Consider the following 27,059-nt stretch of genomic DNA (forward strand, 5'->3'; position numbering starts at 1 on the left):
CACATAGTTTCAGGTATTGTCCCCAGATGTTCGGTTTTTCAGTTTCTCCACTTTTTTTTATTTCCTCCCAACTTAGCCAGTCCAAAGTTTCTGAGTGTGCAGTTCGAAGTTTATGGCAAAGTTTTACGAAGCCACTCATGCTCCAGTATTTCTGATTTTGCAGGCCAAATTCAAGCCTGACTTGTGAGGCTGAGGCAGATTTAGGCAGGTGTAAGACCGCTTTGTAAATTTTGATCTGTAAGTTGTTTAACCCCTTCAGCGCTGCGCGGATTCCCCCGCGGTGCTGAAGGGTTCGAGCGCGGGCGGGGCCATGACGGAACGGTTCCGTCATGAGCACAGCTCAACCGATGCTCATGACGGAACCGTTCCGTCATGAGCATGGAAGGGGTTAATAGATCGACCTCCTTCCCACGCCATGTAACCAAGCCATAAGATAGAGTGGGCATTATCTGTGCTGCCATTACTTTTAATTGGTGGTTATAGTTAGGACAGTCCATTTTTCCTTTTAGAGAGCGGTGGGCAAAAATAAAGGATTGTGCCTATGCTTTTAATGCTGTTTTATGGTCCCTGTAATTTGCTCGTTTTGTTATTGTTATTCCCAAGTACTTGTAATTCTCTTGTTCTTTCACTGTTGTCCCTTGTGCCGTCCATTTGTACTTTAATTTTTTCGGGTCAACTAAACGGACCACTTTGGTTTTGTCTTTGTTTAGTTCCAAACTTTCCCTTTCTAAGTAGGATGTTAGTTTGTTAATGGCTCTTTGTAAACCGATTGGGGTTTTACTCAACAAGACGATGTCATCAGCATATTGTAAATAGTATATTGGATTATTTGCCAAGTGTGGAGGGTGACTATCTACTGACTCGATCGCGTTTGTGAGGTCAGAAAGAAAAAGATTAAAGAGGGTGGGGGCTAAAACACAGCCTTGTTTTAGGCCTTGGTGCGTTGGGATATTCCCTGTAGTACTGCCTCCATTTCCCAATTTCACCTTTGTCCAAGTGTTATGATATAAGGCTTTGATGGCTGTTAAAAGCTGGTGTGGCAGCCCCCAATTCTCCAATTTACTCCATAGGCGCTCTCTGTTTACTCTATCAAAGGCGGACTTGATATCTATAAAGCAAGCATACAGGCGAGTGCCCTTTTCTATAGCTTGGTCTATTAGGATAGCCAGACAAGTTAGGTTAGTTATTGTTCCCATTCCTTGTCTAAATCCAGTTTGAAATTTTGGCATAATCTTTGTTTCTGAAATCCAGGCTTGTAGTTCGAGTAAGATGCAAGAGGCATATAGTTTAGCCTCTACATCTATTAAAGATATCAATCTATAATTTGAGGGGTTTCGATGGTCTCCATGCTTGAATATGGGGTGGACGATGCTACCTTTCCAAGAGGCTGGTAGCTCTGCTTGTTTGAATATTTGGTTAAACAGGGGTGTTAGGGTCTCCGACCACAGGTCCGGTTCATGCTTGAAAATTGCATTTGGCAGCCCGTTTGGTCCTGCTGCCCCCTCCGTCTTTAGTCTTAATATTATCTTCTTCAGTTCGTTTTTGGTGGTTAAATCCTCTAGTTCAATTGACCCATTTTGTGGTTTTTCCTGTTCGCATTCCCGGTTATTATTTTTTTCCTCTCCTTTTGGTTCCTCCATGTGGTCCTTCACTGTCCCTGAACCATTGTTGTGACCTGCCTCCATGTTACTGTATAAAATTTGAACATGTCTGATCCAGGTATCTGCACCAACCCCAGCTTCCTGTTGAAGTTTAACCCCTTGATTGAGATCATTTATGATGCCCCAAAAGTCCCGGCTGTTAGAGTTTTTGCCCAAAATTAACAACTTGTTCCAGATGGTTTCTTTATATATGTTCTTTGCGGAAGTCAATGCCTTCCTATAAATACTCCTGGCACTCCTCAATTTAGATTTGTTTACCGCAGATCCCAATGTTTTTTGATTTGCCAGGGCCCGTACCTCCTTGGCCACCTTTCTTTTTTTAGCTCTGAGATCCATGTTAAACCACGGCTCCTTTTTGTTAAAGTTTCTGTGGTTCCCTGAGCTTGCTGGGAACTCTTGCTGTAAAACCTGGATCATCTGTTCCCAATTGGGTACTCGATCCTCCCCCTTTTGGGTTCCAATGTTAGCCATCTGTGCTTTAACTGAGTCCACGATTTTGCCCAAACCCTCACCGCGCCATTTTAATTTTTTCAGGTTAAACCTTGATGCATGTTGCAATAGAGAGGTCATTATTGGCGCCATGCTTGGGGCAATACTCAGACTTATTATTTGGGGGAGATGGTCACTTTTGGCTCGATGTTCTATTCCAAACGCTTCAATGCTGGAGATTAACTCATTGCTTATTATAGTATAGCCAATTATTGAGTGTACCCTGCCACATAAATATGTGGCGGCTGCCGGCCTATCCTTCTTAGAATTTCCATTTAGTATTGTCAGTCCATAGTCATTTAAGCTGGATGCTAACTTTTTTCCTCCGCTGTTTGCTTTTATCTTTACCTTCGTCTTGTTTTGATCAATAAGAACGTTGTTAAAGTCCCCGGAAATAACCAGTGGGTGTTGTAAATAAGTCCTTTGCATGAACTTAATGAGTGATAACAAGGTCACGTGTTTTTCTTTTTGTGACTGTCTGTCAGGGTGGATGTAGACATTGAGTATTATCAGTTCCCACGGTTCCGTTCCCGGTGACTGGTTTTCAGTGATTCTAATCACTTGGACCCACTTCAGGCCCACGTCTATCTCCTCAGATGCCCAGTTAAACTTGAGAGTTACATATGTCGATAATCCACCACGGGGGTGGCCATGCGTGGAAAGGCTTTCAGCCTATATTTGATGTTCTTTGAAGCCTGGTATTGGCGTCGACCTTAATTTCCAGGACTCCTGGATCAGAATGATGTCATGTCGTAGAAAAAAGGCTTGGGTTTCATGATCATGGGCCATTTCTCGAAAGCCGTGCACATTCCACCAACAAATTAACACTATGGGCTTCTTTTTTACATTCTGGGAGAACATCAGGTTCCGCAAAATCTCAGTAGAGTTTAAATCAGGGTTAGGTAGTTTTGTTATTCAGGACAGTGGGAATCCAGGACCAATCCGTACTGTCTGTGTGACGGCGGTCGATAGCTTGTGACTTGCGGATTGCACTTAAAGACTCTGGCGTAGAGGCCCTGGCGCCGCGTAGACAAGCGGAGTGTTGGCCTGTACTCTCTTGCCCCTTTTTTTGTCCCGTGTACTAAATTGTAATGGATATGGGTACCTCGGGCACTTGTGACGCATAGTAGATATTCCCCATGTTTCAAACTGAACTCCCAAAAAGTTGTACAGAGCACGCGTCTGTGTTTCCTCACTGCACCCGTCCTCCGTGGGCTCCCTGTGTCACTCCTCTGGGTGGTTCCTTGGGGTCCCAGCGATTCTACTTGCTCTAGGCACTGTGTCTATTGAAGTCGTTGTTGTTATACCATTTTTTTAGTATGTGGTTCGGTCTCCCCCTGGAACCCACCTTTGTATTTCGCTATTTACGAATGGTCTATTTATTAAATATTGTGTGCTTTATGCCCTAGTCTCGTGTAGAGACTAGTAGGGAGCGTTATATTAATAAATACATATTTTTATATAAACACTATGTGGTTCTCCTTTCATTTAATCATTTAGGAGGTGATATTCTGGTAAAACAAGCTGCTTTACATTCTGGTAGTGGCAAAGTGACAAAAGACTTTGGGCCTGAATCAGAAAGGTAAACGTACACTTTTGTGTGAGTTTTAAATTGTTTGCTATTCACAAAGGGATTTACGAGTTGTATCTTCATGACTGCAGTCTCCCCGCATATAATAAGATAGGACTGTCCTATTTTTTTATGTGCAGAGACTCCGCACTAAAGATGCCGCTGCTAAATCCCTCTGTGAATAGCAAACAGAGTGTGAGTTTACCTTTGTGAATGAGGCCCTAAGTGAGACAGCACAAATGCAAAAGAACCTGCAAGAGTGACAAAGACAGACAGGAAGTGGTGGGTGGTGGAAGAAAGAGGCATTAGGAAATGTTGTTATTCGTCTACCGAGACATTTATCAGTACAGACGAACTTTGGGGCCCTGTTACATTTTCACAATTTATGCACAGACTGCTCTGCTGTGCACCTTGGCCTGACTCCGCTGTTATTCACAAACTCAACCGCACACGTCTACTTCTGCAGCTGCGGCAAGTAGAAACCCTGTTATTGTGGTACTGAAAGCTGCATTATATAGCGCTTACTGCCCCTGACTAGGCGCTGAAGTGTCATATGGTGAGCAGCACACTTCTACAGAACCCAAGGTTAGTGGTTAATCCAGTGCTTGAAGAAAGGAGTTATGCAGAGGATGGAAAGTAAGGAGAGGGCCTTCCACAACAACAGTAGAGGCAACAATCAGAAGATTTCAGTCCAGGTCAACATTTTTATGCACAGTTTTAGGAACATTGAGCAGGCCTTTGGGATAGCCAGGGTTTAGTCTCCCCCCTCATCTCCGACTTGCAGTAGCGATCCTCACATATAGCTCTACCAGTGTACCTCATCCTTGATCGGTAGCGTCCCTACATCTCGAGAACCAATGCACACACAACGCTTTGCCAAAGAACATCAGCCACTGCACCCAAGTCCTGACCAATACTGAGACCCACAAGCGGGTCCTCTAGTGACCCTCAATCCTGATGGAAACATCCATGCAATGTAAGCTCGGAAGCCTACAACCAACTCTGTTGTGTTCGCTCTTAACTGGCTTGGAGCATCCCTTTCTACACCAGCACTGAGACCCACCCACAGCTCTGCCGATGAACCTCAGTCCAGACCTGCAGCACCCTTTTCAACTCCAGCACTGAGACCCACACACAGCTCTGTCGATGTACCTCAGTCCTGACCCGCAGCATCCCTTTCTATTCCAGCACTGAGACCTACACACAGCTCTGGCAATGCACCTCAGTGCTTACCAGCAGCATCCCTTTCTATTCCAGCACTGAGACCCACATGCAGCTCTGTCGATGTACCTCAGTCCTGACCCGCAGCATCCCTTTCTATTCCAGCACTGAGACCTACACACAGCTCTGGCAATGCACCTCAGTGCTTACCAGCAGCATCCCTTTCAACTCCAGCACTGAGACCCACATGCAGCTCTGTCAATGCACCTCAGTACTAACCCGCAGCATCCCTTTCTACACCAGCACTGAGACCCACACACAGTTCTGTCAATGCACCTCAGCCCTGACCCGCAGCATCCCTTTCTACACCAGCACTGAGACCCACACACAGCTCTGTCAATGCACCTCACTCCTGACCCGCAGAATCCCTTTCTACACCAGCACTGAGACCCGCCCACAGCTCTGCCGATGAACCTCAGTCCAGACCTGCAGCACCCTTTTCAACTCCAGCACTGAGACCCACATACAGCGCTGTCGATGTACCTCAGTCCTGACCCGCAGCATCCCTTTCTATTCCAACACTGAGACCTACACACAGCTCTGGCAATGCACCTCAGTGCTTACCAGCAGCATCCCTTTCAACTCCAGCACTGAGACCCACATGCAGCTCTGTCAATGCACCTCAGTTCTAACTCGCAGCATCCCTTTCTACACCAGCACTGAGACCCACACACAGCTCTGTCAATGCACCTCAGCCCTGACCCGCAGCATCCCTTTCTACACCAGCACTGAGACCCACACACAGCTCTGTCAATGCACCTCACTCCTGACCCGCAGAATCCCTTTCTACACCAGCACTGAGACCCACCCACAGCTCTGCCGATGAACCTCAGTCCAGACCTGCAGCACCCTTTTCAACTCCAGCACTGAGACCCACATACAGCTCTGTCGATGTACCTCAGTCCTGACCCGCAGCATCCCTTTCTATTCCAGCACTGAGACCTACACACAGCTCTGGCAATGCACCTCAGTGCTTACTAGCAGCATCCCTTTCAACTCCAGCACTGAGACCCACATGCAGCTCTGTCAATGCACCTCAGTCCTAACCCGCAGCATCCCTTTCTACACCAGCACTGAGACCCACACACAGCTCTGTTAATACACCGCAGCCCTGACCCGCAGCATCCCTTTCTACACCAGCACTGAGACCCACACACAGCTCTGTCAATACACCTCACTCCTGACCCGCAGAATCCCTTTCTACACCAGCACTGAGACCCACACACAGCTCTGTCAATGCACCTCAGTTCTGAACCGCAGCATCCCTTTCTATTCCAGCTCCGAGACCCACACACACAGCTCTGTCAATGCACCTCAGTGCTTACCAGCAGCATCCTTTTCTATTCCAGCACCGAGACCCACACATACAGCTCTGTCGATGTACCTCAGTCCTGACCCGCAGCATATCTTTCTAGTCCAGCACTGACACCTACACACAGCTCTGGCAATGCACCACAGTGCTTACCAGCAGCATCCCTTTCTACTCCAGCACCGAGACCCACACACACAGCTCTGTCAATGCACCTCAGTGCTTACCTGCAGCATCCTTTTCTACTCTAGCACCGAGACTCAGACACAGCTCTGTCAATGCACCTTAGTCCTGACCCACAGCATCCCTTTCTACTCCAGCACCCAGACCCACACTCAGCTCTGTCAATGCACCTCATTCCTGACCCGCGGCATCTCTTTCTACTCCAGCAGCGAGACCCACACACAGCTCTGTCAATGCACCTCAATTCAGACCTGCTGGATCACTTTCTACTACAGCACCGAGTCCCACATGCAGCTCTGCCGGAGCACCTCATTCCTGACACTCGGCATCTCTTTCTATCCCAGCACTGAGACCTACAAGCAGCTTTGGTAATGCACCTCAGTCCTGACCCACAGCATCCCTTTCTATTCCAGCACCAAGACCTACACACATCTCTGTCAATGCACATCTGTCCTGACCTGCAGCATCCCTTTCTACTCCAGCACAGATATCCACCCACAGCTCTGTCGATGAACCTCCGTTGTGACCCAAGCATCCCTTTCTACTCCAGCACGAGACCCACACATACAGCTCTCTCGATGCACCTCAGTCCTGACCCACAGCATCCCTTTCTACTCCAGCACGAGACCCACACATACAGCGCTCTCGATGTACCTCAGTCCTGACCTTCAGCATCCCTTTCTATTCCAGCACTGAGACCCACACACAGCTCTGTCAATGCACCTCAGTGCTTACCAGCAGTATCCCTTTCTACTCCAGCACCGAGACCCACACACACAGCTCTGTCAATGTACCTCAGTGCTTACCAGCAGCATCCTTTTCTACTCCACACCGAGACCCACACACAGCTCTGTCAATGCACCTCAGTCTTGACCCAAAGAATCCCTTTCTACTCCAGCACCGAGACCCACACACAGCTCTGTCAATGCACCTCAGTCCAGACCCACAGCATCCCTTTCTACTCCAGCACCGAGACCCACACACACAGCTCTGTCAATGTACCTCAGTGCTTACCAGCAACCTCCCTTTCTACTCCACACTGAGACCCACACACAGCTCCGTCAATACACCTCAGTCCTGACCCAAAGCATCTCTTTCTACTCCAGCACCAAGACCAACACACAGCTCTGCCAATACACCTCAGTCCTGACCCACAGCATCCCTTTCTACTCCAGCACCGAGACCCACACACAGCTCTGTCAATGCACCTCAGTCCAGACCCACAGCATCCCTTTCTACTCCAGCACTGAGCCCCACACACAGCTCTGTCAATGCACCTCAGTCCTGACCCACAGCATCCCTTTCTACTCCGAGGCTGAGACCCACACACAGTTCTGTCGATGTACCTCAGTCCTGACCCGCAGCATCCCTTTCTACTCCAGCACCGAGACCCACACACAGCTCTGTCAATGCCCCTCAGTCCTGACTTGCAGCATCCCTTTCTACTCCAGCACTGAGACCTACACGCAGCTCTGCCAATGCACCTTCGTTCTGACCGGCAGCATCCCTTTCTATTCCAGCACACCGAGACCCACACACAGCTCTGTTGATGCACCTCAGTCCTGACTTGGTAGATCCCCTATTTGGATTGTATTTTCTGGAGCACTAACATCACTTGAGGGACCATTCATCTGGCAGAGAGTATTCAACGCATGATCTATTATTGAATTTGTCTGCATGTCTTGGAATATTCACCACAGCTAATAAAATTGTTTTTGGAATCCCCTAGCTATTTTTAGATGCACCTTTGAACTCCCACTTATTCTCACCATACACACGACCCCACATCTCTTTTTGGCTTCACGTCGGCAACCAGAGAAGACCTCCAGCAAAGAGACCCCCTGGGGGGCCCGTTAAGCATTGCAACACCTGCCCAACGAGGAGCTGCCCTATGATGAAGCATGACACCCCTTGGGGTGTGTGAGGGCCCTTGCTCCTTATTGGAGCTATCCCACTCCCAGTCCACTTCTCTCCCTCTTCCTCTCCCTCCCCTCCCTAGGAACTGCATACCTCTGTTTTCACCAATATTACTAGGGCCCTGTATGCTGGACCTACCAGGCACCCGTCCCTCCTTTTGAGAATACTCGAGAGTAGTATACACCATAGAAACGACAGTGAGGCCATACATCACTTTGTCACTACACTTGAATCTCCATCATTGTAAATGGTACCGCTCTGCGCCCCTGCAGCATGCACACTTTCTAAAGTCACCCAGTTTAAATGGCTTTGTGTTCCTGGCCGCTTAAGCTGACGCATCTGCCCCTTTCGCTGTCATCAGCGTGTTTTTGGTGTTTCACTGCATCTGCTAAGGAGGTAGAAAGGAAGTGAGCAGGAAAGTGTCAGTAACAGGAACTGGCCCTATTTATAAACCACATCCCAGCTGCAAAGGCGTGTGTGAGAGAGAGAGAAGTGGGGCGTGTCCTCCTCACGCCCGCAGCCACATCCTGGGTTCAAGGTATTTGCAAGAGCATTGTGTAAAAGAGGAGAGACACACGGCTAGGCCCCAGAGGCTGGCCCAGACCCTTGAAGGGTTAAGGCGGCGCAGAGTCTTGGCTCAGGGCCCTGAGAAGGGCCTATGAATGAGATATCATATACCAATATTGGGACTCATCTCAGTCCAGGTCCCTGAGATGGGCCTATAAGCGAGATATCATATACCATCATTAAGGTTCACCTCAGTGCAGACCCCTGAGATGGGCCTATGGACGAGATAGCATATACCAAGATTGGGACTCACCTATGAGATTAGAGTCCAAGATACACAATAATACAGTTCTAAAACGACAGTAAATAGCACAATATACAATGGGCCCCAGAGGGGGACCAAACCATATATTAAGAAATTGGTATAAGAACCACGACTTGATTAGACACAGTGCCTAGAGCACATAGACCCCAAGGAACTACCCACGGTAGTGACACAGGATACCCACAGGGGACGTGTGCAGTGTGAGAACACAGGCGCGAGCCCCGTACTATTCTATGGGAAAGTTGCGTTGGAATTTTAGAAGTTAAGGACACTTAGGAGAGGACTTTGAGCAAACCCCTTTAGACTTAGGGGGTTCTAGGGCCAACACCCACGGGAGCACCGGAGTACTCAAGTTACCTCACCCAGGGAAGCCGAGTGCATAGGTGTCAAATGGTGTCGGGAATTGTCGTTGATTTCAATGGCTACCTGCTGCAAAATGCTGCTGCCGGGAAGAAGAAAAGTGTCCGGTGTGATACAAGCCTGGATCGAAGATCAGAAGAACCTGAAAGCAGAGGTGACAGAGTCTGGGTCACTTGCCAGTGACCAGGGGCACAATAGACGAATGCCCACTGATGTCGGGTGTTTCAGGTGCGAAGAGGTGAAGCTTGACTCTGCAGCCACGAGGACCAGGAGGCGTTGACGACAACCAGGAGCTGGATTCGAGCTGTCACACAAAGGATGTCGAGCGCTGCGGTGTCAGTGCTCGGATTGAACCCAACAAGCCTTCGCAATAGCAACCCACGCAGGAAGAGAAAAGATGCTTCTGTGTGGACCAGCAAGGTCCTGGGGACTCTCCAAGCGATGGAGAGTCAGGGCACGTCTGTAGCAACCAGGTAAGCCCAATTAAAGTTAGAGTTGCCTTCACAGGGACCCACCAGTCGACGGACCAGGGATCGCGAAGGGACCTCGAGAGGAATAACACAATACCAGCCCATGGGTCATTCCTTGAGTGTAGGCCAGTAATCTTCGGTGGAGACACTGCTCTGTGTGGACTACAAGTAGCCCAAAGCACAGCCTCAAGGATAGACAAGAAGCATATGCACTTGCAAATGTGCACGGTACCCACGAGGGCTACGGGTCTCAGCTTTGCTGGAAGCTCGGGTCGGCCTCTGGGAAGTCTGGGAACCCACCTCCTGTGTTGCAAAGTCTGGCGGGAGCATCGGAGATGCAAACTGGTCAGATGCGTCTTAGGTGCCTGCCTTGCAGGGGAGTAACTCCTTTACTCCAAGGGAGATTCTTCAGTCATCTAGCGCCTTGTAGATCGTCGAAGTTTCAGGATTATGTATCAGAATTTCGTCCAGGTGTAATCTAAAGTCCTGTAGCCTGGGGTTCCTATCTTATACCCAAGGAAGGGGTGGGACAAACTCTAGGGACCCACCTATGGGAGGGTCAGGAAAGAGGGGTGGCTACACCCATTTCCTTTGTCCAGTTTCGCGCCAGAGCAGGGGTTGGTAGCCCCTGCAACCGGTTTGAGCTTGACTATGCACAGGGACACCAAATGTGCCCCCAGTGCAGACTTCAAAGCACTCTTGGAGTGCACCCACCCAGCCCCAATACACTAAAGCCTGTCTGGGAGGTGCTGACACCTCCCTGTGACAGGAAACCTATTGTCCAGGCCTCCCCTGCCGGAGTTTCGTCCAGCAGCAGGAGGGCAGATTTGTGTCTGTGGCTGGCAGCATCCATTTTGTGATGCCAGGGTCTGTTAAGCTGGTCCCGGGTATACTTGTGCTGTCATGGTTCTACCTCTAGAAGGATGGAATCATACTCCCACACCAGTTACTGATGTGGGGGTATGAATCCAAGGTGTTTGACACCAAACACAACATGTTTCCATGCAGCCATCCCAAAGTTAGCATTTACCGCGAGGTTATAATGCACTTAAGAGTATATGGTTTGGCTGCATCACAAACAACCCCGGAGGCTGCAGAGGGGCTCTGCTCATGCATGTGCACCCTCTCACATAAAACCCAGCACCCTGCCTTCAGGATTGGTAAGGCCTGCCATAGGGGTGACTGATAGGTTTATATGTGCAGTGATATCGAGAGATATAGTGAACCTATATCTCAATAAGGGGTGCATGCACCACCTTACACAGGCTGCTGTAGCAGTCCTGTTGTGTCATTTGGATGGCTTCCCAGGAGTGGCATAATACATGCTGCAGCCCCTGGTAGGCCTCTGGGGTACGTATGCCCTGGGTACATAGTATACCATATACTAGGGACTTATAAGGGTACCCCAGAATCCAATCTGGAGTGTACCTAAAGTACTGGTAATCAATTTAAAGGGGGAAGCAGATAGGCTGGGGTCCTGAATAGCAGGATCCCGGCCAAACGAAGTCAAAAACCAGCAAAACACCAGGAAAAAAGTAGGGGCAACCATGCAGTCAGATTCCACCTTCCTACATAACCCCCCCCCCCCCCCCCCCCCAAACGCAAGGAGATAAGGCTAACCTTGGCCAGTTGAGCCTTTATTGACTAAGTGGCCATATAAGGAAGAACCTGCACTAGCATGGTTACCCCCTGTCTTATGGTCCACTAAGCAGTCCCTAACCGCAAGGGTATGGGATGATCCTCACCATTTGGAGTTACAACCTGTAGTGTGTTTTGGCAAAGTAAAAGGCTGGTGGGGTGGCTGAGTAGAGAAGTGAGGCCCTAATAAAGTTGGTTTCAGCTTTCTCAGATCACTGGTCACCATGGTGGCCTTTCTTTCCATGACTGAGTTGTATCTGGCCCTAAGGGTCAACCTTTGGCTGTTTCCAGCTGGGGGTTGGGTCCCTTTGGTTGGAACACTGGGGGGACATGGTAGGTTTGGAACCTTTTGGTCCCAGGTTTGCCTTTGCCTAACAGAGACCATCTGGGGAAGGTCCCTACCCAAAGGTAAGGGGGATCCCTCAGTGGATTGAGGAATTTTCACCTGGCTAGGGCTCCTTGACTGGGTGCCCCTAATCTGCTGATGGGGGGGTTCCTCTGGACAGGGGGCCCAGTGGGGTCCACTGACCTCCCTGACCTCTGCAGCCCTGGGTTGACTGAGGTAGGGTAGAGAGGGGCAGGTTACCTGCTCCAGACTGGGTACCACATTGGAAGGGTCCCCTGCCATCAGGGATGTTGCCAGGACAGGCCTGACTACCTCTGGGGCAGTTCCTTCACTAGGGGTAGGATCAGTTCCCTGAGGAGGCTGACCCTTACCCATAGTCTGGGGGGAAGAAGATTTTTCTTCATCCCTTGTGCTCTCTTGTGGAGGAGAGTGGGCCATTATTTCAGGCTCCACCACTCCAAAATTTCCCTGGGGTTGGGCTCTGGCCATCACAGCCCCACCAACTCTCTCAGGGAGGCCTAACATTTTTAAATGGGCCTGGTATTCAACTTCCGCCCAGGCTGACATTTCCAGACCATTGCCCCATAGGCAATCTACAGGCAAGTTTGGGGGCACTGCCACTCTCTGTGGTCCAGTGACCCCTCCCCAGCTGAGATTGACTATGGCCATGGGATGATCTGTTCTGATACCATCAATGTTGGTCACCTGGTACTTGAACTCAGGTAAAAGCTGTTGAGGGGGGACTAGGTTCCCTGTCACCATGGTGACACTAGCCCCTGTGTCACTGAATGCCAACGCCTTCTGACCATTGATTAGGGGCTCCTGTCTGTACTTGCCCAAAGTATTGGGACTTATAGTAAAAGTGGCAAATCCCATGCCACCATCACAGACTGAGGATGCCTGTGAGGGGTACCTATCCAAATTATGGTCCACCTCAGTTCCCCATGAGAATGCATCTAACGTTTTGGGTGCACTACCACCACCCGGGGGATTACTACTGGTAGTACCAGGAGGAGTGGTAGTATTGATAGGAGGAACATTTTCTTTATTGCCAACCCTAGGGCAACTGGGAAAATGTTTCCAGTGGCCAGGCTTTTTACAAACATGGCAATATGGTTTCTTTTCAGGGGAGGAAGGAGTTTGGGGCCCACCCCCAGAAGAGGACTTTTGGGGCCCTGAAGTGGACTTATCTTTTGATTTATCCCCACCTTTCTCTTGGGTCTTGGAAGAATCTTTCTTCTGGTCACCACCCTGATTCTTTGGCTTTACTCTGGTTCTGACCCATTTGTCTGCCTTCTTTCCCAATTTTTGGGGAGAGGTAAGATCAGAGTCCACCAGGTACTGGTGTAAAAGCTGGTTTTGACAATTATTAAGGATCTGCTCCCTCATAATCAAATTGTACAATCCTAAAAAGTCATGCACTTTGCTGCCATGTATCCAACCTTCCGGAGCCTTAGTAGCACAATCTACAAAGTCAACCCAGTCTTGAGTCTGAGCCTTTTGGGTATCTCTGAACTTCAACCTGTACTGTTCAGTGGTTAGGCCAACCTCATCAATCAGAGCACTCTTCAATACTTTGTAATTGTCAGCATCCTCTTCTCTAACAGTGAGGAGCTTGTCTCTACCTTTGTCTGCAAAGCGGAGCCACAAGATTGATGCCCACTGCTCCTGAGGGGCCCTCTGTACTTTACAGGCCCTTTCCAGTGCAGTTATCCATTTGTGGATGTCATCCCCACTCTGGTAGGGAGGGACAATCTTGTTCAGGTTCCTATGGTCATGAGTATGTTCTCTACCTCTAGGGACACTATTGCTGCCACCATGGGACTCTAGCCCCAATCTTTTTGAAGCTCTCTGGAGCTCCAGGGATTCCCTATCTAATGCCAACTGCTCGCTCTTGATCCTAAGCTTAGCTCTCTCAAACTCAAGCAGTCTGCACTATCTCTCATAAGAGGACTCCCTCTGGTGAGGGAAAATGGACCTATGAGAGACAGAGGTCCCTACTGATGTACCAGAATGATTAGACTCCAGAGAAGGAGATCTTGATCTTCTTGGCCCACCACCAACCCTTCCAGGTGGGGTATGGAGAAGGCCACTGAGGCCTTCTTCCTCACCTTCAGGATGGATTGGATTTTCCAGGTTTGAATCATCTTGATCTTCCTGGTCAGCTTCAGAGTCCTGGTCATAGGTGTTATCACCTCTTGACCTTTCCTCTTCTGCTGCCCCACCTAACTTGCCTGCCTCATCAGACCCTGGGGTCTTTCTGAGATCATCTAAAAGCAGAGCCTCCATGAGGCGTTGAGTGTTTGCACTCCTCCCTGTCTTCAACTTCCTAGCTGTACACATGTTTCTCAATTCCACGAATGTGAGATGGTCATACTTGCATGACAAGGAGCCACTGGCTTCAGGTCTTGAAGACATACTAGAGTAGTGAGGTGTTGCACCTACCTAACCTAGTGGGAGCTATTAGACTCTCTTGAGTTGGGGAAAAGGGGTGTGCTGGTCCCTTTGCTAACCCAACTCCAAGTTCAGTAGAACTTACTTTATTCTAAACTTGATTTATATGTACCTATGTACCTATAGTGGTTTTCAGTTAGCCACTCAAAGAGATTATCTGGTAAACCAATAGAAAGCTTGAATCCAACCGCTGCACACCAATGTGAGAAGTTGGCCTGGTATATGCTGTCCACTAGTTATAGTGGGCACATTGCACCAGTCCAAACAACCCTTATTGATGATAGGTTTAAAGACAACCTTTATTGAAAGCTATCCTAGTTGTAGCTATGGAGAGCAGCCTAAGTCTTGAAGGAGTGTAAAGCAGCTTGGTTTACCAGATTATAAGCTCTTGAATCACTAAATGAAAGGAGAACCACACAAGGTATATATCTAAAATATATGTATTTATTTCTAAACACTCACTACTAATCTCTTTATGAGATTAGAGTCCAAGATACACAATACTACAGTTCTAAAACGACAGTAAATAGCACAATATACAATGGACCCCGGGGGGACCAAACCATATATTAAGAAAGTGGTATAAGAACCACGACTTGACTAGACACAGTGCCTAGAGCACGTAGAATCGCTGGGACCCCAAGGAACCACCCATGGTAGTGACACGGGAGACCCTCGGGGGACGCGTGCAGTGTGAGAACACAGGCGCGAGCTCCGTACTATTCTATGGGAAAGTCGCAGTTGGAATTTTAGAAGTTAAGGACACTTAGGAGAGGACTTTGAGCAAATTCCTTTAGACTTTGGGGGTTCTAGGGCCAACACCCACGGGAGCACGGAGTACTCAAGTTACCTCTGTAAGAAACTGGCTCTAAATATACTGCACCAAAGTGAGGGACAGTGTGTATAGAGTCCAAGAGTCTCCAGAGGTTTGGCAGATGTTAAAGTTAGATAGAAGCTTACTCTCTAAAGTGGTAGCTTGGTCGAGCAGTAAGGCAGTATCAGAGGACAGTGTAAAACATTTGATGTACACCCTCAGTCAGCAAATGAATTCACACACTCAAGAACTGAACTGTAGGCCAATTGTTTTATATAACAAAATATACTGTTGTTTTATTTCTAGAACCAAGCAAGCCTGGTACAGGTAAGGATATAAATACTTTGCAGTAGTAATTGACTTGTTTGAACACAGTTCAGAATTGCAGTATAACTGGTACTGGTTTTGATTACAGGTTTAAGAAAGCAGTTTGCAACACATTGCAGGTATAGTACATTCAATTGAATGGGCTTTTTAAGTAAAATGCAGTTAATTACTTTTCAGATTACTTTTCTAACCACAGGACTGGATCCTAGATTCAGCCCTGGGACATTTCCTGAAAACAGGTGAGTAAATGCGTTTTGGTTAAAGGTATGATTTTAAAGGAATATTATTATATTTCAAAAGTTGACAAACTTTTTCACCTAGAATCACCAATGTTATCCAATGGGGGGAAATTCACTTAGCAGGTAAGTTACTTTTGTGTTACTTTTGTAATCCAGTGCTGGACTCCTAGATTCAGCAGTGGGACATCTACTTAAAACAGGTAAGTAATTACGTTTTTGTAGTTTGTACTATTTTTAAAGAAAATTCTTCTATTTCAAAAGTTGACAGAGAAACTTTTTCACATAGAATCACCAATGTTATCCTATGGGAGGAAATTCACTTAGCCAGTAAGTTACGTTATCGTTACTTTTTCTTACTCAGTGCTGGATCCTGGATTCAGCACCTGGACATTTCCTGAAAACAGTTGAGAAAATGCGTTTTGGTTAATCGGCTGATTTTTAAGGAATATTTGCAGTTTTCAAAAGTCGACAAAATCTTTTTGAGAGAAAAAGTGTCAATGTTATCCTATGAGGAAAATAGTGATCGGTTTCAAGGTAAGTAATCGGTCTTTTGAGTTAGGGTTCTGGGGTTAGACTCAGAGGTCTCCCAGGGTCAGTGATGCACTGTTGTTTCACCCCCAGTGGCACTAGGGCGGCCGAGTGCAGAGTGTTGAGGCCCAATGTTATCCTAAGGAGGATAGGAGGGCTCTCGTTGGTGGCTGCTGGCAAGCAGGCCACGAGGTTGTGGGAGCAAAGCTCATAGGGTTAAGCTCAGGGCACGTTGGGGACCAAGTTAGCACCAAAGGGGCACCCTCAGTGGCGCTAGGGCAGCCGGGTGCAGGGTGTAGTTTTGAGGTCGGGTGCCCTGTTGACTTCAATGGTGATTCTCCGGGACAAAGAAACACTGCAGTCTCGGGGACGAAGATCTTCCAGGAGTGATCACCACTTCGAGGGGTAAGTTGGGATGTAGAGGGATGGTTAGGCACCACTGGGTTGGGCACACAAGACCGTGGGGCGTCGGGTGCAGGGGTGCCTTCAGACGTCGGATTTTCTTGCCCGCTCTGGTCGCAGTAGGGGAAGTCTCCTGGATTGAGGCTGCAGGCGTCGTCTGGAGGCTTGATGCAGGTCAGGGGTCGCCGGATCTCGGGTCAGGATCGCCGGTGGGACCTCCTCGTGGTGTTTGTTGACTCAATCACAGGCCGGGCTCGGTGGGTGCAGAGTGTGCTGGATTCGCGGTTTCTGGCTGGCACCAGAAGCTGCAGTTCAAACACGTCTGGTGTTCATGGGAGAAAAAGCTTGGAGAGTGAATGCAGGCCAGTCCTCTGGGGTTTCTGAGGTTGCTGGCCGCTGGACATGCCCGGGTTTTGCAGGTTCGAGGGGAGACAGGCCTTTAGCGCTGGGGCCAAGTCAGTGGGTGTCGTCCTCTTGTTAGCTCTGCACGGCTTCTCGTCCTTCTTCTTCTTTTCTTGTGGTTGCTGGATCTGAGGAAGGATGGTTCAGGGTGCCCCTAAATACTACATTTAGGGGCGTTACAGGTAGGTAAAGGGCAGGGACCAGTGGGTCCCTTCCCTGGGTGGGTACACTCCCTATTCTGCCACTCTCCAGTGAGAGGGGGGCAGGAGCCTGTCCCTGGTTGGCTGGGTCCCCCTATCCTCAAGATGGCGGGGACTCAAGGTCGTGCTTCACCTCGCCTCCCCCACCTTAGGGGTGGAGTTGGCAGAGGTGGGCCCACCTCTCTTCCTCACTTTGGTTTTCCCACCGGGTCTCCCGCCCAAAGTGGGGGGTAGAACCAGTGGGGACCAGTTGCTGAGCACAGCAAGTGGTCTGGAGAAGTTCACAAATGCAGCATGCCTTTGAAGCTTCTCCTTCGTGAACCCTGCCCATCCTGGGGGAGGAGGCTTGGCACCTCGTCCCAGGATGTGCATTGTTTCAGGCCGCTGAGAGCAGCAAGCTCCTGACCCAGGGGTCCAGAAACATGTCTGGTGGGGGCAGCCTGCACAGCCACTCAGTCAGGTCACTGGGAGTTGGTCAAGTTTCAAGGGGCATCTCTAAGATTCCCTCTGCTGTGCATTTTGCATTAAATCACACACTGGCATCAGTGTGGGTTTAATGTGCTGATAAGCTTGATACCAAACTTCCCAGTCTTTAGTGCAGCCATTATGGTGCTGTGGAGTTTGTAATGACAACCTCCCAGCACCATTTACTCTTAGTGGCAGCACTGCACTTACAGGGCCCAAGAATGGACCTGGGCACTGTAGGGGTACAGGGTTCATGCACCTTTACCCTCACCACTGTTATAGGGCACCCAGCTAGAGGGGTGACTAATGTATGCCAGGGCAGTAGTTTGTGGGCATGGCACACAGGGATGTGTGCCATGTCGTCTTTTTGTTTTGTTCTGCACCCAGACACTCTGCCTGCAAAGGCAGTGTGTGTGCCAGGGTACAGGGCATCTAAGGGTGGCACAATTGGTGCTGCAGCCCTTAGGAGCCTTCTCTGGTCACAGTGCCCTGGCTACATGGGGTACCATTTACCAGGGACCTATCTGTGGCCAGAGCTGTCAATTGGGTTTTGTTTTGGGGAGAGGACACAGACCCTGGGGTCCTGATTGGTAGGGCCCCAGAGAACATCAAGTCAAAGAGCTTCAGTCGTCTGGCAACAAAAATAGGGGGGGGGGAGTTTACTGCAACAGAAACCCACTTTCTCACAACCTCACCCAGGGAAGTCGGGTGCATAGGTGTCAAATGGAGTCGGGAATTGTCGTTGATTTCAATGGCCACCTGCTGCAAAGTGCTTCTGCCGGGAAGAAGAAAAGTGTCCGGTGTGATCCAAGCCTGGATTGAAGATCAGAAGAACCTGAAAGCAGAGGGGACAGAGTCTGGGTAACTTGCCAGTGACCAGGGGCACGATAGACGAATGTCCACCGATGTCGGGTGTTTCAGGTGCGAAGAGGTGAAGCTTAACTCTGCAGCCACGAGGACCAGGAGGCGTCGACGACGACCAGGAGCTGAATTCGAGCTGTCCCACGAAGGATGTCGGGTGCTGTGGTGTCGGTGCTCGGATTGAACCCAACAAGCCTTGGCAACAGCAACCCAACCCACACAGGAAGAGAAAAGATGCTTTGGTGCGGACCAGCAAGGTCCTGGGGACTCTACAAGCGATGGAGTGTCAGGGCACGTCTGGAGCAACCAGGTAAGCCCAATTAAAGTTAGAGTTGCCTTCACAGGGACCCACCAGACAGTGGACCAGGGATCGCGAAGGGACCTCAAGAGGAATCACACAATACCAGCCCACGGGTCACTCGGTGAGTGTAAGCCAGTAATCTTCGGTGGAGACACTGCTCGGTGTGGACTACAAGTAGCCCAAAGCACAGCCTCAACAATCGACGAGAAGCATGCAAATGTGCACGGTGTCCAGAGGTTCCGGTTCCACGGTCCCCGCGTAGGCTACGGGTCTCCGCTTTGCTGGGAGCTCGAGTCGGCCTCTGGGAAGTCTGGGAACCCACCTCCTGTGTTGCAAATTCTTTGGAGTCTGGCGGGAGCTTCAGAGATGCAAACCGGTCAGATGCGTCTTAGGTGCCTGCCTTGCAGGGGAGTAACTCCTTTACTCCGAGTGAGATTCTTCAGTCATCTAGCGCCTTGTAGATCGTCGAAGTTCCAGGATTATGTATCAGAGTTTCTTTCAGGTGTAATCTAAAGTCCTGTAGCCTGGGGTTCCTATCTTATACCCAAGGAAGGGGTGGGACAAACTCTAGGGACCCACCTATGGGAGGGTCAGGAAAGAGTGGTGGCTACACCCATTTCCTTTGTTCAGTTTCGTGCCAGGGCCCCTGCAACCGGTTTGAGCTGGACTATGCACAAGGACACCAAATGTGCCCTCAGTGCAGACTTCAAAGCACTCTTGGATTGCACCCACCCAGCCCCAATACACTAAAGCCTGTCTGGGAGGTGGTGACACCTCCCTGTGACAGGAAACCTTTTGTCCAGGCCTCCCCTGCCGGAGTTTCATCCAGCAGCAGGAGGGCAGACTCATGTCAGTTGCTGGCAGCATCCATTTTTTGATGCCAGGGTCTGTTAAGCTGGTACCGGGTATACCGGTGCTGTCATGGTTCTCATTCTAGAAGGGTGGGATCATACTACCACACCAGTTACTGGTGTGGGGGTATGATTCCAAGGTGTTTGACACCAAACACGACATGTTTGCATGCAACCATCCCAAAGTTAGCATTTACCGCGAGGTTATAATCCACTTAAGAGTATATGGTTTGGCTGCATCACAAACAACCCCAGAATAAAGGTTCCGAAGGCTGCAGAGGGGTTCTGCTCATGCATGGGCACCCTCTCACATAAAACCCAGCACCCTGCCTTCAGGATTGGTAAGGCCTGCCATAAGGTTTATATGTGCAGTGATATGGAGAGATATAGTGAACCTATATCTCAGTAAGGGGTGCATGCACCACCTTACACAGGCTGCTGTAGCAGTCCTGTTGTGTCATTTTGGATGGCTTCCCAGGGGTGGCATAATACATGCTGCAGCCCCTGGTAGGCCTCTGGGGTACCTATGCCCTGGATACATAGTATACCATATACTAGGGACTTATAAGGGTACCCCAGAATCCAATCTGGAGTGTACCTAAAGTACTGGTAATCAATTTAAATGGGAAAGCAGATAGGCTGAGGTCCTGAATAGCAGGATCCCAGACAAACTAAGTCAAAAACCAGCAAAACACCAGGAAAAAAGTGGGGGCAAACATGCAGTCAGATCCCACCTTCCTACAGATAGCATATACCAATATTGGGATTCACCTGAGTCCAGACCCCTGAGAAGGGCCTATGGACGAGATAGCATATACCAAGATTGGGACTCACCTGAGTCCAGAACCCTGAGAAGGGCCTTTCGACGAGATAGCATATACCAAGATTGGGACTCACCTGAGTCCAGACCCCTGAGATGGGCTTATGGACGAGATAGCATATACCAAGAGTAGGACTAAACTTAGTCCAGACCCCTGAGATGGGCCTATGGACAAAAATAGCATATACCAAAATTGGGACTCACCTGAGTCCAGACCCCTGAGAAGGGTCTTTTGACGAGATAGCATATACCAAGAGTAGGACTCACCTGAGTCCAGACCCCTGAGATGGGCTTATGGACGAGATAGCATATACCAAGAGTAGGACTAAACTTAGTCCAGACCCCTGAGATGGGCCTATGGACAAAAATAGCATATACCAAAATTGGGACTCACCTGAGTCCAGACCCCTGAGGAGGGTCTTTTGACGAGATAGCATATACCAAGAGTAGGACTCACCTGAGTCCAGACCCCTTAGAAGGGCTTATGGACGAGATAGCATATACCAAGAGTAGGACTCACCTGAGTCCATACCCCTGAGATGGGCCAAATGAAGAGGTAACATACACCTAGGCTAGGCCTTGCCTGAGTCCAGAACCATGAGAAGGGCCTAATGAAGAGGTAACATACACTGAGGCTAGGCCTTGCCTGAGTCCAGAACCCTGAGAAGGGCCTAATGAAGAGGTTACATACACTGAGGCTAGGCCTTGCCTGAGTCCAGATCCCTGAGAAGGGCCTAATGAAGAGGTAACATACACCTGGGCTAGGCCTTGCTTGAGTCCAGAACCCTGAGAAGGGCCTAATGAAGAGGTAACATACACTGAGGCTAGGCCTCGCTTGAGTCCAGAACCCTGAGAAGGGCCTAATGAAGAGGTAACATATACCTAGTCTAGGCCTTGCCTGAGTCCAGAACCCTGAGAAGGGTTTAATGAAGAGGTAACTTACACTGAGGCTAGGCCTTGCCTGAGTCCAGAACCCTGAGAAGGGCCTAATGAAGAGCTAACATACACTGAGGCTAGGCCTTGCCTGAGTCCAGATCCCTGAGAAGGGCCTAATGAAGAGGTAACATACACCTAGGCTAGGCCTCGCTTGAGTCCAGAACCCTGAGAAGGGCCTAATGAAGAGGTAACATACACTGAGGCTAGGCCTCGCTTGAGTCCAGAATCCTTAGAAGGGCCTAACGAAGAGCTAACATACACTGAGGCTAGGCCTTGCCTGAGTCCAGATCCCTGAGAAGGGCCTAATGAAGAGGTAACATACACCTAGGCTAGGCCTTGCCTGAGTCCAGAACCCTGAGAAGGGCCTAATCAAGAGGTAACATACACTGAGGCTAGGCCTTGCCTGAGTCCAGAACCCTGAGAAGGGCCTAATGGAGAGGTAACATACACTGAGGCTAGGCCTTGCCTGAGTCCAGAACCCTGAGAAGGGCCTAATGAAGAGGTAACATAGACAGAGGCAATGCTTCACCAGAGTCCAGGCTCCTAGGATAGACCTATCGTAGCATACACCAAGACTAGGCCTCACCGGATTCCAGACCCTTGAGAAGGGCTTAAGGTAGCATACACCAAGACTAGGACTCACCTGACTCCCCACTCTTGGGATGGGCCCAACGAAGAGATAACATACACATAGGCTAGGTTTCACTAGAGTCCAGACTCCTGGGATATAGACCTATGGTAGCATACACCGAGGAATTCAGGCCTCTGAAATGGGCCTGTGTAGGTGGTAATCTATACCAAAACTAGGCCTCACCTGAGTCCAAATCCCTGAGATGGGCCTATGGAAAAGGCAACATATTAAAGGAAACAATTGGGCCTCAGAGTTTTACAACCTCTTGTTTGGGATCTTTGGGCGAAGTATACACCAAGGCTAGGAACCTTTCAGAGGGAATGGCATCCCGTTATATATCAGTAAACATCTGCCAGAGGCCTTGGGCCCTCTTGGATTAGGCTGAATAGGAATTTAGAGACTGACTTTTTGACTTTCAACACATCCTAATGGCAGGCTATTGAAAAATTACCCCAGACAACAGCCTTCTGTGCCCTGGTTTTCCCCTGGGTTGCAGGAGGAAAAATGTAATTGCAAACAACTGGAAAGAAAATGTAGGAAGCAGCAGGACGAGGAAGCCAGAGCGGGCTATAAAACAGACTTCAAAGTTTTCCCGAAAGAATATCAGATGATAAAATTAAACATAGGGCAAGGGATATATTTAAGGTTGTCCAATCTTTCCTATCCACAGCCTCCAATCAACCAAAAATTCTGGCCTGGCAGTCTTTCTGTGACAAGCTCTCTGAGTAATCCCACAAGAAGGTAGAGGGCATTTACTCCCACTTTCATAGTCAGATGAAGGTTGGTATTTCTGACAATGACCCTAGTGGTCAGTCCATGAGGGATGGCTTGAGACTGAACACCGTTGAGCCTATTTCTGTGGGTGATCCTGAATCAGCTATTTGTAATGCGGGTTCTGGGCCATCTTTGGATCCCCTCCCCCCAACACCACCACTAATTCTAAAACTGGCGGCTTTAGTAGTGAATTTAGTCCTTAAAAGTTGTTTAATACATCATTGGAATCAGGATCTATGCCTCGTTATTGGACAAAAGCACAGGTCCTGCCTCTCTTGATGCTAATTGCTGATCCTTCCATCTTGAGCAATTTTTAGGCCAATTTCTCTGCCCCCCGATTTACAGAAAAATTTGGGAAAAAACTGGTGAACAAACATCTTTCCAAGTTTAATGAGAGCAGCAACATCTTGTATACTACGCAAACAGGCTTCCGCCCCAGGTTTAGTACTGAAGTAGCCCTTTTGGTGGTCTCGGTGTTAATAAAATACAATCTTGACCCAGGAAAGAAAGATTTTGTGATTCTTGTAGATTCATCGGCAGCTTTTGATACCGTTTCTGCAGTATTCTGTTGGAACGCCTGGAGCTCGCAGGTGTGGTCAGTAGAGCCAAGCAATAGCTCCAAAACTTTCTGGCTGATAGGGTGCAGGCTGCCACACCCCCCTTTCCCTCAGGCTGTAAAGAGCTGAAACATGGGGTTTCTCAAGGCTCAGCACTCAGTCCCACCTTATTTAATATTTACGTGGCACCTTTGTTCAAAGTAATAGAACATTGTGATTTCAATATAGTGTCCTATGCAGACCACAATTAATGCTTTCTTTTCAGCAGATTGACCATTCCCTGGTGGGAAGAGCCAGAATATAACCACCTTTAATCTAGAGAAGGACTGTCCGATATAAGAATATTTTTGAATTTTTGTTTTGACTCCTACAGAAATGTAAGCACCACCCTGCTCATAAAAACGCCTGACAAGAGGAGGTCCCTACTTTGCACAAGACTAGCTAGACATCAATGACCACACCAACACTACAAAAGATGGTTATTTATTTTATTTTTACAGCTTTATATAATCATCATAAGTTTAGATCGTGGTTGCATCACTTTCCGAAGAGACTGGAATTGAGATGACAAGTAGCGTATAGGGGTTCTAGTGTGCTAACAGATGCCTTGCAAAGGCAGGGGCCAGTCTCTCTCTCTCCAGCATATGAGAGGAGGGGAAGAAGAGATGACAACCAGAGAAACACCAGCGGTAAAATCATCAGTCAGTGGAAAAAGGATGAGCAAATAGCTACCAAAAGAGTGGCTTTTCCACACAGTATGTAGAGACTGACTGTGATCCATGAAGGAAACACGGACGGGCAATTAATGAAGAAGAGACCCCAATCTTTCTGAAGGCACTGTGCCACCAGAGAAAGCAATAGCGTTTCAACTTCACATGTCCAGGTGTTAGAGGTACAACATTACATGGGCCCGATATAATATTACATAGCTAGCTCTCAGTGCCTGCTTCTGTAACCAAAGATCTATAGGGAGATTATTGGTCTTGTTGACCCAAGACCCCGAGATCAGTAACACGAGTTGACACCCAGGGTCAGCTACCACATAACACCACTGTGGTCCAGAGTCTACAAGACCCCCTGAGACAGACCTCAGTGCTTGAGCTCATTCACCTGTGAGGACGTCCAGGGTCAGCTACCACATAACACAACTATGGTCCAGGGTCCACCAGATCCCCTGAGATAGGTCTCAGTGCCTGTCTGCACTCATTCACCTGAGCGGGCATCAGGGGTCAGGTGTGATATAGCCCAACTCTGTCCAGGAGCCACAGCCCTTACACCTGCTAAGGTATTAGCGATTATGTAACTCAAGACAGGACTAGACCCAAATGCCCTCACCCCAGCCGCCATCATGTGTTTGGACAGGCATTCATAAATGGACTACTCTGAGCTAGCAGCAGGTCTATCACTAGAAAAAAGAGCATTTCTAGTGACTTGTGTGCATAAGAGCAAAACCAATCCAACTAATGGTCTCTCTTCAAACCCACCCGTCGAGTGCTTCTGTCATGTACTACTCCCCCGGATATCACCACCTCTTTCTTTGATCTTCCCTCAACAGCAGGACTTTCTCAACCAGGTCCTTGAGCAAATTTCCAAGCCATTGTCTGAAACATTTTGTCTTTTGTTTGTAGGTCCCCCGTGCCGCGAGAAAGATCCTACACATCGGGCTCCTTATCCGACTCTTCAGGGGTGAGTACCCTATGCATCTGTCACTAACCGAATAGCTGCATTTATGTAGCACCTTTTACCCTCTTATATGACTGCTTAGCACACAACAATTTTGCTCCTGAAATTTAAAACCATGAGGCATGGGGATTCTGATTGGCACCTCATCCAGATATTGACGTCCTGGATTTTCGGATCTAATTTGTTTCCTTCTAAAATTGTAAGCAATGATGTATTTTGACTTCTAAAAAAAAGTTCCATGATTTCTAAAATTCTACGACTGGATCCTTAGGAGTTCGTCTTTCAAACTCTTCACTGAACTTTCCTAAAGTCAGTGTTTCACATGCGTTGAGGGTGGTTGAGAGATGGTGATGGGGAGTGGCGTGGGCGACAGTGATCTACCCACACTGTGTTAAGAAACTATGAGAATGTTGGCATGTGGTGCTCTGGCTTTCTCTGCTAGTCTGTGTGGTAGTAACACAGAGGGTTTGTGGTGGGGTATGGAAGGGGTGATGATTGGTGTACAAAGTTCAGTGAGGAGTGTGATTTAATCTTGGAGGAAAGCAGTGGGGGGGTGTAGTTGATGATGTCAAAATCTTAAGGTTTGCGGTGTGGTATGGTTGTTGAAAGGTGATTGAGCATGCAGTAAGAATTGTAAAAAATAATTTGAGTTGGACATTTGTCAAAGTTTTGTCGTGGTTTTCTTTCTGTTTTTATCTTTATTTTTAAAGAAGGCGGTGACATTGGACCTCCCCACTGATTTGGAAGGTTTATTTGGTGGACTTCTTAGAGGAATGTGGTTCGTGGGGTTGTGAGAAGAATTTGTACATTTAAGGAGTTGGCTGTTGGAAGTGGGGATGTAGCTGAATTGTGCTACTGTTTTGGCTGTTGGGTTGCTGTAAATTCATCTCTTCTTCATCAGATTGATAGACTCGAACTAACAGAGAAGTTTGAAATGTCCATTCCTGGTGCTCTACAATGGGTCAGTTACCTCGCTGATCTCATTTTTTATATCCAAAACCAAAAGACATGGACCAAGGCACCAGCGCTTTGAAGTAAAATACTCTTGCCGTATACATATCCTATACAACAAAGATATAGTACACCCAATATTTATTTAATTAACAATCTCGATTCATTAAGCGATACAACAAAGATATAGTACACCCAATATTTATTTCATTAACAATCTCGAGTCATTAAGCGAATAGGCTTCTAGCCTATATGCAAACAAAGTTCCTCAAAGTTCAAACTTCAGTGTTTGTTTAACAGATTTGTTTCATGAGCTTTCTTTAAGAGACTTTCATAGTCCAATAAAATGTGTGACTTCAGCCGACACATGTTTCGCAACACTTAGGATCTTTTTCAAGGTTTATAGATAGTAGCCGAATTGAAGCTAGGTAATATATATATTAATTCTTCGGCCGGCCGCCTAGATGTACAATGTCTCTGTAATTTCAGACTGATTTACTAAACTTATCCTTCTCTATTACGAACGAAAGACGGCCAGTATGGCAATCTAAAGGAGTAGACTGTAATCCTTTCTAAGATGACGAAAACCCTTTTTATGGGGTTTCGACTGAGTTTCCCCTCTGAATTACAATTGGACCACACCATGCGTCCGAGCCATCTTTGGTAAAGCGGCCTTCTGTCTATAGTCATTAAAATATGGCAATTAACGTTGACACATAAATGGCTCAGTGAGGTAAACTCTGGTGCAGTGACATGTTCTAATCCCATAGACAACAACTCATCTGAGGTCTTTCAATTGTGTACTAAACTGGCTCATAGTAACACCGGGTACTTGCAGAGCTTAGAAAAACATGGTGTGAAGAGATA

The 27,059-nt window shown here is 48.2% G+C and overlaps 1 protein-coding gene across 1 annotated transcript in view; it reads left to right on the plus strand.

The window, feature by feature from the left end:
* The window catches only part of LOC146797066 (rho guanine nucleotide exchange factor 3-like), a 212,945-nt gene that overhangs the window by 16,145 nt on the left and 169,741 nt on the right, over positions 1–27,059 (plus strand). Inside the window, exon 2 of the mRNA XM_085629684.1 lies at positions 25,187–25,244. Coding sequence (XP_085485810.1) covers positions 25,187–25,244 — 58 coding nt within the window. The remainder of the gene's footprint in view (positions 1–25,186; positions 25,245–27,059) is intronic.

This window comes from Triturus cristatus, chromosome 10 (genome assembly GCF_964204655.1).
Source record: "Triturus cristatus chromosome 10, aTriCri1.1, whole genome shotgun sequence".
NCBI lineage: Eukaryota > Metazoa > Chordata > Amphibia > Caudata > Salamandridae > Triturus > Triturus cristatus.